Source organism: Jaculus jaculus, chromosome 14, assembly GCF_020740685.1.
Source record: "Jaculus jaculus isolate mJacJac1 chromosome 14, mJacJac1.mat.Y.cur, whole genome shotgun sequence".
Lineage (NCBI taxonomy): Eukaryota > Metazoa > Chordata > Mammalia > Rodentia > Dipodidae > Jaculus > Jaculus jaculus.
In genome coordinates, this window is record NC_059115.1 from 79,580,624 (window position 1) to 79,595,084 (window position 14,461).

Sequence of the window (14,461 nt, forward strand, 5' to 3'; positions counted from 1 at the left end):
TGCAGCCAGCAACGACGCAAAGCAAAACCAACAATCGGAGCATTAGAACAAGCCACAGTATTCAAAAGCTGAAGTCCGTTCCCAGGAGCCATATGGCAAAATAACTAAAGATCCCAGGTGTAGAGAACCGAGGACGCAAGCTTTCTCTTCCACTGACAGCAGCTTGTAGCTACCAAGGGCAAAGCTATCGCGGGCAACTACAGCATTCTTTAGCCTGTAACACCTGGCTGTTGTGGGTCTGTGGTAGTCAGAGCTGAGGCCTCACCTTATAAATGACTGCATTTACTGGCTGCCTTCGTAAATGTCTCTTCTTTCATTTGGGTTCAGAACCCAGCTATATGGAGCTGTGTGAGCGGATTATAATTCCTTGGCCCATTTAAGAAGAGAACTCCCTGCCTTTGTTCTCACTGTGACACTTCAAGATGTATGACTGTCTTTATATGCCCTTAGTACTTGGGTCAAAATGAGATGTAAGTAAAAAATATGTTCACTGTGTCAGCTACACTGTTTACCAAATACGTCACATAGCAAGTCGGTAAGTCCATATGATTGTCATCAAGTGTTCAGGAGAGTTTTCACAAAGTTCTATCTATCAGCGCTCTATCTACCTATCTGTCTGTCAATCTATCTGTCTGTCTATCTCTACCTGTGTGTGTATGTGTGCCTCTCGTTCCCTCACTTTTTAACTGTACACACAAGATTAGATCTTAAGACTGATACTCATGATCCTGACTCGCGCGGTCCACGAATTCCATGTGTTAGACTAACATTTCAACTGTAGTACTAAGAAGCTCTTTAAAAAGTCATTGTTTAAAGATAATTTCAAAGGAGTGTCATTTTCCCCCAGACGTGTTTGTATAATCCACACAGAAGCCAATCCCCTGATAACCCCAGCCACAAAGCACCCCCACCCCCCGGCCCCCAGGTCGACTTCTCGGCGCCTGGCCGCCATGTTTCTCGCGTGGCAGTCAGGAGACCGGCGAGCTGCTTGTCACTGGCATTATGCTCCCATAGAGGCAAAATGTGGCTTAAAGCACAGAACTGGGCTTTGCAATTTGAACCTCTAACTGGTTGTTGAGGTTTTGTGTCTATGGCATTATTGTTTCATAAGTCAGTTTACAGTGATTTGAAAACAGATCTGCATAGTAGTGAATGTGGTGTTACATGAGATCTCAAGTATGCTGCATGTCAATTTAAAGACACAACAAGTCCTGCTTGTTTCTGTGGTCTTCCAAATGTTTGAACTCCTTCTCTCCCATTGATAGGGTGGTAGATTTTAATTAAGTAAAAAAGAGGCTCTCACAAATTTCTGGATGTTTGAGACTTCAGACTGAATGGATTATTTCATTTTACAGGCACAGAACGGCCTCAAGTCAAAAGGAGGAATTAAGACTAGTTTTGGTTTTCTTGGTTTTTTTTTTTGTTTGTTTGTTTGTTTTGTTTTGTTTTTGTAGCTAGGGAGAAGGGTAAAAAAACACTGCACTCTTCAAAGAAGCTCTTTGGATCCAGAACTCTTTCAAACAAGTGACTGCTGCCACATGTTTCAAATGACTTATATTGATACATTTCTATTTATATGAGACTTCAAAATGAAAGAAACTATATATATAGAAAATCCTAGAAATCCACCAAAAATAAATTGTACTCAGAAAAGTACAGCAAAGTTGAATGTCACAAGAATACATAAAATTCAACAGAACTACTGCGCACACACTTGCAACAGACTGAAAAAGACTTTAAGAGGCTCTGAGGACACATTTCATCTCCCTGACTAGTCAGACCACCTGCTACCTGGGCAGGGTCTCTTTGGGTGTGCTGAGAACGTACTGCCCTGGATGTGGACAAAGGCCTTAATCATTGATCCTCTCTGCGCCGTAATTTCCTTATTCAAAAAGAGAGTAAAAAGTGTCTGACAAGGTTTCCCTGAGGGCTAAAAGAAATTAATGCAAACAAACGGTGTTTTCCTTCTTTGTGTACTTGTGCATATCCTCACTTTCCATCTAAAGAGACCACGGGCTAACCGAGGACCTCGTCTACAGAGACCACAGGCTGACCGATGACCTCATTTATGGAGACCGTGGGCTGACCATGGACCACAGGAGCTGTCAGTATGACAATACCATGCCTGGTCACCTGCTAGATGGATTACCCAAACACCACAAAATAACCAACTGAAAGTTCATTCCTAAATCACAGCAAAGTGTGTTAATCTCCAAAACCTGTATGAGGAGCCCCAGCCACAGGCACAATCTCTGATTCTTTGATTTCTAGAGAATGGGAAAAAATAAAATAAAATAAAAAAGACAGTTCAGCACTATATAGGTTCTGAAACCCAGAACCAATCTCATAGTCATTCACTGAATCACAGTTTGTGAGAAGCTCTTCTACGTGACGTGGGGCTTTCCGTGAGCAAGCCCAGTATGGGAACAAGACCTGGATTCCTGTGTGTGTAGCAGGGAGGGGTGGAGGAGGATGGTATACATGCATGCACATGTGTGTGGGGAGGCCATAAGTTGATATTGGATGTCTTCCTCTATCGTAGTCCACCATATTTATTGAGATAGAGTCTCTCATTTGAACCAGGGGCTTACTGATTTCATTTGTCTAGCTGACCACCTTGCCCCAGCAATCCCAAATGCTTGGAGGAGAGATGGACCATCATGTCCACTTACACTTACAAGGCAAACAATTTACCAGATGAGCTGTCTTCCCAGCTTCCAAGGCACTAATCTTTAAAATCTGTACCAGTAATATTTTCTATGAATTATATGCTATAAAGTCCATTAAAATTAAAAGGAAATCTGAACATAACCAGGGATGAAGATAATCATAGAAATTCCATGATCTGATGTTAATCTAGTCAAAGCCTGCAAAATGCTGGAAACAAGTCCAGCCTTAAGACCTAGTCAATAGCATATTATCTATACTGAAAATTTAGCTTTTTATATGTAAAGGAGCTTACAAGAAAACAGGTAGGCAAATAGTTTTCTTTTTAATTATTTATTTATTTATTTGAGAGCGACAGACACAGAGAGAAAGACAGATAGAGGGAGAGAGAGAATGGGCGCGCCAGGGCTTCCAGCCTCTGCAAACGAACTCCAGACATGTGCGCCCCCTTGTGCATCTGGCTAACGTGGGACCTGGGGAACTGAGCCTCAAACCGGGGTCCTTAGGCTTCACAGGCAAGTGCTTAACCACTACGCCATCTCTCCAGCCCGAGATAGTTCTGACTCTATTTATAGCATAAGGATGACAGTTTCCTGGGCTGTGATACCAGGAAGCAGTAGGAAAATATTAACCTATAATGTGTAAACAGATGTAAAAGAACCAGTCATGAAGAGGACAATTTGCTTTGAAGAAGGACTAGGAAGTCATGAATGAGAAGCTACTATGAAATACCAGGAAGGAATATCTCCAGGCAGAAATTATTTCTGAGAGATATCAGTAAAGAGAAGAGAAAGTCAAAGAGGAAAAATAGCATTATGATGATCCACTGCTGATTTAAGAATCATCGTTTTTGAAGTATTGCATATGAAAAAAGCTTATTTTAAATGTTACTGAACTGGAAAGGGAGAAAAAAATGCACCTGTTGAATCAGGGAATGTCATGGTACAGTGCTTAAATGCCTTGATGACTGTGAGAAGGTCCTTGAAGAAGTGTCAAAGGCATGCTTTCCATCTGTGAGAATCAACCCCAGAGAGGAAACACAAGATAATTCACAAAGGAGTAAGGCAAGTGCAAGCTCAGGCTAGATGTACAAAGTTAGAAATCAATGTTTTCATTTTTCATAATTAAATCCCTCAAATTTTTCATTCTTTGGTCTAGCTATGAGAGAGAGAGAATGGGTGCACCAGGGCTTGTAGGCACCACAAAGAAACTCCAGAGGCCTGTGCCACCTTGTGCATCTGGCTTACTTGGGTTCCAAGGAATTGAATCTGGTTCCTTGGTTTTTACAGACAAGTGAATTAACCACGAAGCCATCTCTCCAGCCCAACAGTTTTCATTTTTTTATTTGTTCTTGTGATGTATTTTATGCTCCACTCATCCCACGGAGGTGTTAAATTACAGTTTACAAGAGGATAATTAAATTTTCAACTCACTGATTTATCCAACTCCACCTATGGCATCCCTACAGGTGGGGGAAGGACGACCTGGGGATGGAAAGCATGCCTTCATTCGCAAAGCTCCCTTTCTCCCGACATAGACCAGCAAGAGAAAGAAGGGAAAGCCAGTGTTGCAGCAGGGTGATTACAGTCGCGTGTTTAAGGTTCAGGAGTTAAACGTGAGAGAACATCAGAACTTAGGAAACGTAGGGAAGGGATATGAGGGGAAAGTGAGAGTCAAGGAGAAGTCCCCACCATGTCACTGGCCTGTGTAAAGGCCAGGAAGGCAGAATGGCAGGCTGCTTCACGGAAGTGAAAGAAAGCCTTAAGGGCAGTGTCACCGAGAAAACACAGGTCATGGGAAGACAGAGCTGGGGTCCTGGGCTGTGGACAAAGGAGCCGGACAGCAGCGTTCATTGCTCTGGGCTTCCTCCCTGGGGACCCAGTGTGACCAGTTAATGGCAGCTCCTGCTGTCACACGTTCCCTGCCGTGATGGGCAGAATCTGGAACTATGAGCTGAAAGAAGCTCGCATCAAGCTGATTCCTGTCAGGTATTTTGTCAACCCAGCCACAAAAAGAGAACTGACAAATTCACAATGTGGTTTCAATGATGACATGTCATGTTTGTGTCCATGACTTTCTCTATATATTTCTCTGATATGCCATGAATTCTGTGCCTTTAGGAGACAACACTGTATATAAGAGTATAAGTTATTTCAAACAATTTACTAGGAATAACATAAGACCTCTGACTTTGCCACAGCATCATTTTAAATCAACCAATGATACTTAAGCATTAAGGTAATGGTTTCTTCAGAGTGTCCTGCTTCCATTCATCCCTTGCAGCCTTTGGAGAGCTGTGCCTGAGAGTGAGAGAACAGCACAGCGACAATATCTCAGATCGAGGCTAATGTGAAGACACCTCTAGAGAAGGCATTGACAGCTTCTCAGGCGTCTTTCTGCATTCAACAGTAGTCATTGTGAGAAAAATTTACCTTTATTGAACCTAGTCCATGAAGTTACACTTTTATCTTCATTTTCCTTCTTCTTATGAATTCCGTAGAAACAAAGAAGTTCTCTTAAGCCCAAAGCTGTACTCATGGCTGTTATTTATTAAACACTAATTCTGTGCTGTACACTATAACAAGTGCTCCGCATGATATCTATGCGCCATGCTTAAAGTAAATGTTATCACTGTTCTAATGTCATGGAAGAGGAAAGTGAGGCTTAAAGATATAAAATTTGCATGTGGCTTCACAAGAAGTAAATGGTAGAGCCGGAGCCGGAGCGCAGCTGAGGTCCCACCTGCTCTTACAGCTGAGGAAAGGGAGTGCCTCTCAAGTCTGCTTTGGGCACTGTCTTCAGATACCTAGGTAATGGTGCCCCTCCCCAATAATTACGGCTTCATTTAAGATTGCCAGACTTCATGATGATGCGAAAGCAATTTGCATTTAGTAGAAATCATACTTTGAATTGTGAATTTTCACCTCTTATAGTACCAACAAAATACAATATTACATCTTCTCATGATGTTAGCATGGGCATTAACACACAGTTTTCAAAGAGCAAAGTTCCCATATAGGTGTAAATGCCTTCATTCTGCATGCACTGTGTTGCTGTGCTCTGATGTTTGGTAGATTACAGCAGGTCTCTTGGACCGGAACCCCTTCATCAAGGGAGGAATACCCACATCCCCAATCTTGCATCTACTTTTCTTTCTTTTTTTTTTTTATTTATTATTTATTTGAGAGCGACAGACACAGAGAGAAAGACAGACAGAGGGAGAGAGAGAGAATGGGCGCACCAGGGCTTCCAGCCTCTGCAAACGAACTCCAGACACGTGCGCCCCCTTGTACATCTGGCTAACGTGGGACCTGGGGAACTGAGCCTCGAACCGGGGTCCTTAGGCTTCACAGGCAAGCGCTTAACCGCTAAGCCATCTCTCCAGCCCGCATCTACTTTTCTGAGAGAGTCGATCCTCTCCACTCTACTATGAAGCTCTTCCCATAGCTCCTCCACTACTTGATGGCAAACAGAGCTTGCTTCCTAAGAAGGGTGATTGTGTGACTCTTGACATCTATACTCCTGTTTTCTGAAACCTAGTTCTACTAAAAAAATTTTTAGTAATAGTGTTCTGGTCCCAAATAACATCTACGAAACTGTCAAGGTTTGGCGGTGACCAAGACCATGCAAACCACTCTGAGGCAAAGATGGAAGCTTTCATCCGGGAAAAGCACAAGCTGCCAGGGCTGACTCAAGAGAAGAGCCCAGCCCGCCTGAGTTCTCAGGCAGTGGCTTGACCTGACCAGGCTTTTGCAGTGGGGGGAAGGTGAGGAAGGGAAAAGTCCCATTTGTTAAGTTGAATAGAAAAGTTCCTTTAGGAGAGATCATTACATTAACCATCTCAGGCAGTGGCTTGATTGGGCTTTTGCAGTGGGGGGAAGGTGAGGAAGGGAAAATTCCCATTTGTTAAGTTGAATAGAAAAGTTCCTTTAGGAGAGATCATTACATTAACCATCTACAATAGCCAGGGTGAGACACCAGAACAGTGAGCAGGCCTTCTCAAGAGATAAGGAGGCAGGGAACTGTGACCTGGGGCGTTGTTAGGCAAGGAGGGGATAATGAATTGACCACTGTGAGTAATCCACTTTCCTATGCCTCCGTCACTATTCTGCTGACCATGGTGACTCCATCACAACTTACAGAACATTTATAATAACACAAACTAGTATTGAAATGCACACTGGTGGATAACTAATGCCATTGTTGTTTGATCCATCACAGCTATTTTTAAAAATTAAAATTAAAAGTTGTATTCATATGCACAACTACACTATCAATGCTCCTTTAGAAAAATGGCCAGAAAAATGATTGATTTTAACTTAATGTAACTATTTGAATTTTAAGAGGAATACATCTGTCAAAGTGCATATCTTGATAAAACAAGAAAGAAAAATGTTATCTTGCTGTTTTTCATGATAAATAATTAAACTAAAACAAAACATTAATTGACATTTTGAAAAGTTTTGTTTTGTTTTGTTTTGTTTTGTTTTGTTTTGTTTTGCTTTTAGAGGTGGGATCTCACTCTGGCCCAGGCTGACCTGGAATTAACTATGCAGTCTCAGGATGTCCTCGAACTCACAGTGATCCTCCTACCACTTCCGCCCAAGTGCTGGGATTAAAGGCATGTACCACCACGCCCAGATTTGAATAAGGTTTTATCTTATACTCAACTGGCTTTCTCATTTGGCCATCTGAAATAATATAACTTCTGATCTAAAGTAATTTCATACTGGCTCATGTTCCATCATACTCACCACAAGCACCTGAAGAGCTCTGATTACAACAATTTCCACCATCTTTCATATACTTGGCTCCCCAAAACAGAGTTGATATAAGTAGGATTTATTACAGTCTTATACACAGCACCAGAAATTTATGAGAAATTCTGGAACACCATCAAATAATCCTTATCACCATAATTAAGACATGAGATATAATTTTCTGTCATCACCTTTCCACAATAAACTTTATTAATTCACACATTTTAGCTGAAAGTATGACATACACTTCAGCAAAGGAATGACAGAAACCTTACAGGGATGATTATGTGACCCTCCACTTATATCATCAGCCAATATCAAATTCAAAGACATGAGTAGTGTCCAAAGATTTCTTAATTACTCCAAGGGAAGAAGGGCTTTCCACAACAATGTCTTTATGAATATGTGGTTAGCTCCACAGTGATCGAATGTCTATGAAACAACAGCCTTGATACTTTGCTGCCACTAAGTTTACAAAGAGATTTACTCATAATTCATTTTGATCCTTCTCTTCCAACTTTCATGTTGAATATATCATACTATATTTCTATTTTATATGAGAAGATTTTAGTCATCAAAGTTGTGAAATATTTATCCCAAGTAGCTTGATTCCATACATTTGAATTGCTTTGGGGCAGAAATGAGTTTTACATAGAACATTTGCCTTAGAAATGACCATGCTTATGGAGGTAGAAGGATTTCTATTAATGTTAGTAAGCACATGTTGTTAATCCCAGCACTAGGAAGGCTGAGGCAGGAGAATTGTGAGTTTGAGTTCAGCCTGGACTATATAGCCAGAAATTGCTGGTTTTGTTATAAAAGTGAAATAAAATCTTATTCATGACAAATCTTGCATACATCACAAGACTAGCTCTTCTGACCACTACTAATGTCTAAATGCTGGTTAACACATGACATAAATGGTGAGGGAAGCAGCTCCTTTCTCACACATGATGAGGGGATCCCTGTGGCCCCATGAAAGCCACGTTCTAGTGGTTATATCCAGGTAAACTGAGGACCAGACATACAAAGAAGTCCTGGGGTGCTTCTGCCTATGGCATCACAAGCACATAAGCTCCATATCTAAATGTGGCCATGATCTTGTACCTGAATGTCCTCCATACCAATAGCTGGTAAAGTTCTTTCAAATCAATTAGTTCTCTTATACACTTTTTCAAAAACTGCTGCTGGTTTAGTTCCCGGACTACCAGCATTTCAGACATGTTTATTCCTAGACATTCTTCTAAATTAAACCAACAGTCTTACAAACTTCCACCTTACTGAAACAGCAGTGTTTGTTCACTAAAACCAGCCTCCAGTCAATCATCTCCAATTCTGCTTCTTTTAAAACAACAGAAATAAAAGGAAGAAAAAAAATCTCTATTTTTGTGTGAAACCACAATGGCAAGGACATCATATATGGTTTCTTTTGCCCCTATACAAAAGTTAAAGCTGCTGGCACCTGAAATTTTGAGTTAGAAAATACAGAAATTTCAAATGATTGTGATAGCAAGAACATTAAAGTAGCAAGCTCACTTAAACACCCTTCTTGAAAACAATCCCTCCTCAACAATATTACTTGGTGTATTAGGGAAAATGTGAGCTGCTCATAATCTAGTCTACACATCCTGTAGCTGTTCATTCAATTGCTAGGACTGCGGAATCTCTGATCAGAAAAAGTGGCACAAGGCTCTCGTCCCAGCTAGTAGAAAGCTGAGCAGAAGGACCCTTGAGACTGAAGTATGAGGCCAAACTGGCCACCACAGGCATGCTCCATCTCAAAACAAACAAGCAAAAACACCAAATAAATACAATCACCGAATTTTAATGTTGGAAGGGACTCAGCAATTATCTCATCCAACCTCTTTTTACACATTAAAAAAAAAAAAAAATTGAGGTCATTCTAGTGCTTCCAGCCAAAATTACAAATATAATTCAGTTTAACATTACTTCTAAGATACACGTTCCTACAAATTAATGCCCATTTCAAAAGTCATAGAAACTTCTCCAATTCCATGTGCCTTTTATTATAAAACTCCATGGAGCCCGTTAGATGGTGGTGACTCCATGCAGGCAGAGATAAATGTCGGAGCCCAAATTACAGGGTACATCTTGAAGAGAGGGCTTTATCTAGCCTACCTTCATGTTCCGAGTAAACAGCAAACCATTTACCACACAGTAGGCATGTTAATGTGGTTTGGAATGAGTGGGATGGTTGAATGATTGCTCTGACTATTCAACTAACAAGGGAAACTTGGGGAGAAAGCTGACATCCCTTCCTGGGACAGTTTATAGCGTTTTTAGTTGAGTTTAGGGGTGTCCACCAGAACCTGGATTCACAGTGATTTATCATTGCAGAGGTTTAACTGGAAGTTGTCACTAGAATAGGTGCCATCCTTACACCTTTTCTCCTCTGGATGCTCTAAAAGTGTGTGGAAGCAGTCCAAGAGCAGCTTGAGGAGAGGGAAGGCATGACCTTCCAGCCGCGTGACCACTTCCACACTGCTTCCTGCCTTCCCGCTTGAATGTGGGCTTGCTTTACAGTCATTACAACCAAGTGCTGCTCTGTGGAATCCAAACACACCCAAGGACGTGCTCTATTGCTGTGCTTCTGGGCTTGCCTCAGCTTTGGCGGTCCAAATGAGGCTTTGGAAAGCCAAATTTCTTGAGCTGCAGAGATGGCTTAGCAGTTAAGGTGTTTGCCTGTGAAGCCAAAGGGCCCAGGTTCAATACCCCCAGGACCCATGTAAGCCAGATGCACAAGGGGTATGTGCATCTGGAGTTCATTTGCAGTGGCTATAGGCCCTGGTGTGCCCATTCTCTCTCTGTCTGTCTCTCTTCTCTCTATCTCACTCTGCTTGCAAATAAATAAAAATTTTTTTTAAAAAAAGGAAAGTTAAACTGCTTACCATCCAGATGATCCACGTAACAGTACACGTCATAGGTCTCCTGGGGAGAACGGAATCCATAGGTCCTGACCCCTTCCTTCCCCATCATATCTCCATAACAGCCTTCTCGGGGAGCCCGAATGGGGTATCTGAAGAAGCAAAGGACTAGTGAGCATTATTTTCCTCTCACTCACTGACTAATGAGGCAAAGCTTGCAGCCCCGGGCTCTCACCTGACAGTCTGATCAGAGAGCCAGCCTGCATCACACTGCTCAAAGCCGTCTTCATAGGCAGCGAAGAGCTGCTCTGGGGTAGCTATAACGGCCCCAATGTCCAAGCAAGCCTTCTGGGCATCCTCAAAGTTCAGAGTGTATCTGCTGGTTGCCGCCCTGTAGTGAAACACAACCCCTGCGAAGACAGCAGCAGACAGGCACGGTCAAACCGCCCACTGCACGGGGTAGGATTTCCCTCTGAAGCAACATTTGAAACTAATTGTCACCGTAATAACACTGTAATTCCTTATTGCTACTGTGCAAAGCTCCAATTTATCTGAGGTGATTAAAAAATGATATTCTATTTCTTTAGAAAATTTTGTGCCAGGCATTTCCTGGGACCATGTGGACAGACGTTTGGGGTTTTAGTCTTAAAGTCCTAACAGATGGATAGTTGCAGACAGTATTGAACCTCGTTTTTGAAACGTGGGCACCTATAACAAAATAACTCTTCAAAAAATGTCGAGTTAAGGCAAATACAGACTCAATCTCTCCTACTTTGTGATTTTACACAAAATTAAGCCAATAGGAAGGCATGAAACACTCACCTGCCCCAGAAAGTACTGACCAGCAGCACTACCCCAGACACACGACACTGCACTGGTGACGTTCAGAGCTCACATGACAAGACAGGAAAGATGCCCAAGCATGTGTAAATGACAAGGCTTACTCCAGTCGGCGGCTTCCTGTCTACTCACACAACTCACTTTCTGAGCCTTAGCTTTCTCGCCTATCAAGTAGATCTAATATTATCTACTTCATTTGACAAATATGAAATTAAAATGATATAGTTTATTTAAAATGTATTAAGTAATTAAATAAATGACTATACATTATTCAAATATATGACATAGTCACTGACTAGCATGATTTAACAACTTTGCTATGAATGATAAAAACACACATTTTTTTTTCTTAATTTCAACAATGGCCTGAAATAAAGTTCTCCAGCTTACTCAACTTGAAGCAAAGTATTCTGGCACTTGCCTCATATTCCACTTAGTTGTATTTTAAGGATGTCCTAAATGAGTGCTTACAAAATGTGTTCTAGGTTTCAAGAAATTGTCAAAAGGGCAGAGTACGAACAATTAAGGGGTGAAGCTATTGGTCCTTTCTTTCCATTTCAACAAGACTATTTCTATTCTTAAATGGCATTAATGTCATGATACTTTTTCTACAAGACATCAAAATGAGGCAAACTAATGTGAAAAGGAAATCATTGAAAAGCAGAAATTGGGGCAACTGGGCCTATGAATAAATTTTTCTTGTTGTTTGAAATGAATTTTGGTTTTCAAGATATATTCCATCCTCTTCTAACACTATTTTCCTGAGATTGACAGGTCTGTATCCCATGGTCTAACTTGGTATCAGACTCTCTCTCCTGTTCTTTCCTTACTTCGTGTGTGTTTCAAGATAAGAATGACTCCCTAAAGGAACTGTGGAGAAGCAGAACAGCATTTGGGAGATAAACATCTCGATCAGTGTCAAGACAAAGGGATCTGCGTGGCACCAAGTAAATGACTAACAACTCAAAGCCATTTTCCTATGTCTAATCTTTTTTGACTCAAACTGTCATCAAATGCCAAGTTATATCATTATAAAAGCTTTCTAAAATTGTATGGAAGCACATAGTCGGCTATCTAGTAATCATGAGAGTGTCAAATGATCTTTAAGACTGAAGTGAGAACTTGAATGGTTTTAAGTTAGTTTTATGTTGAACAAAGCTTAAGTAATATTCTTAATAATTAAAAATCTTCCATAGACACTGAATATTTCTAGTAAGGGGGAGGAACAGGGAACATCAATCTCTGCAAAGTCTGCAATTGTAATAATTTGAAGACCCCATGGGGCTAAGGAGATTAGGTAGAAGATAGGATATTCATTGTTTCACAGCTACAAGAGGCAAGCAAATCCATTGCTAATTCTTTAATGATAAAAAATTGTAAGACGCTATTAATTCCTTGGGGAACTTTAAAAAGTGAATATATGTATGTGCATATGTATGGATATAATTTTTCACTTATTTATTGCATTGATCCTACTAAAATTCAAAAATATGTGATTTATGTCATATATAAGAGATATATGAGATAACTGTGATACAAGATTCAGCTCACTAAAGTTAATGATGAAAAGGTCAGAAGAGTCCAGAGGTTAGAACTTGGTACATTTGGTTGATAAATGGACAACATAAAAATAGTTGTATAAAAAGAAGCAATAGAATTTAATGTTTAATGATGCTGGGGAAGGTTGTTCGTTGTACCTGAAATTCAAAGTATTTCCTTCTGGCTGAACAAGAAAGAGTTTCAATGAAAGACCTTTTATATATATCTGAAAGGTAGGTATTTTATAGGGAAGGAAGTTTAGAAAATCTGTCTCATCATGTCTGAGTATTAGGCTTTTGCATAATAACTTGCCAAAACACTCTGCTTCCAAGGCCTGTGCCATTATGTGTATGCCCAATTAAAGCAATTCTTCTTTGCTTTTTCTTCTAACTTGAACTCAAGTGACACATAAGCTACCACTAAAAGGAGGGTAAAGCTCAAAAGCCTCATTCTAAAACTTAAGAGCTGAGAAGTAGCGTGTTAACGTTATATTTTGTTGTTTGTTTTATTCTCTGACTACATTCAAAATTCAAATCAATACTGCATTTTAAAACACTGAGATATGTATTATGACACTTACTAAACAACAGATTATTACTTCAATGTAAGTTTTCGTTAATATTTTATTTATTTATCAAAATTATTTATATGTCAAAATTAAAACATAAAATCACCTCTGTAGCAGGGTCCAGTAAGCTGGAAAGGGTTACAGGGGAGGGAGGCCAAGGGAGGACGAAGGGGACGGTGTTGCATAGAAGCAAGTAGAAGAACAGATTACTGGGGTGAAAGGCAATGTCAGGGAAGAGAGAGGGTTAGTCAGAAATCTAAGAGGGTACGAATAAGTCATATGGAAGCCATTTTTTTTGGATCATGGCACATCCAGAAGCCATAGATTGTTACTACAAGATTTTCAGTGGTGGGAAAGGGATACTTTCCAGTAAATTGTTGACCAGGGAGGTCCATGATGCCCACAAAACATTATAGGCCATTGCTGAGCCTGTTGGTTTCCCACCAGGAGTAGAAGGTAAGACTTTATTGCTAAAGACTCCACATGCTTGGGCTGCAAGGTCACTGAGAAATCCTGCTAGAGCTGAGCTGAAAACCTCCTCCATGTAAACCAGCTGACAGAAAGCTGGAAGAGTTATGTTGTATGCAGCTCCATGGGAGAGAGAGAAGTCATCAGTGGAGATAAACAACAGTGGACACTGCAGCCTTAAGTTTTGCCAAGCATGCCAAACGAGCCAAAGTATGCAATAGTGGCATGTCTGTTATGGGGGAAACCAACTGCTCTCTACTTGGACGGGAGGCCTGTTGCACCAGAGGGAATACATGCTGGTACTGAAAACCTATGATGGGAGAACTTATGAGCCCTAGAATGTAACACCTGTTGGTATCTGGCTAAATGCATATATGAAGTTCACCAAACTGCCCAGTAAGCACTTCTCTTAATGTTCATACCCATATATTAATCCTACTCTCACCTTTGGTTAGAGAACCTTCTTGTTTCAGATGGTGGTGACCTTGGGATGACTCAGAAGGCACCATGGTGCTGAGAAGAAGTGACAGAGGAGTGCTCAGCACTGAAATATCTATCACACCTCCAAGGCTCAAGAGGTGATAGCAAGAATGTAAGAGCCAAAGAAAGGGTGGGACTCCTTACAATACACTCTTCCTGACACAAAATGGCCTGGATATCCATGACATTGCAGTGCCTGGCACTACCTACACAAGACCATTATAATAGGAGGAAAAACTAATGGCATCAAAATA

General features: G+C 40.8%; 1 protein-coding gene across 4 annotated transcripts in view; it reads right to left on the reverse strand.

The window, feature by feature from the left end:
* Nucleotides 1–14,461, reverse strand: part of Vcan (versican) — a 104,400-nt gene that overhangs the window by 70,115 nt on the left and 19,824 nt on the right. For all 4 annotated transcript variants that reach the window (XM_004651640.3, XM_045133500.1, XM_045133499.1 and 1 more), the window contains exons 4-5: nucleotides 10,548–10,722; nucleotides 10,337–10,464 (exon numbers count right to left, since the gene is read on the reverse strand). In XM_004651640.3, the coding sequence (XP_004651697.2) occupies nucleotides 10,337–10,464; nucleotides 10,548–10,722 (303 nt within the window). The remainder of the gene's footprint in view (nucleotides 1–10,336; nucleotides 10,465–10,547; nucleotides 10,723–14,461) is intronic.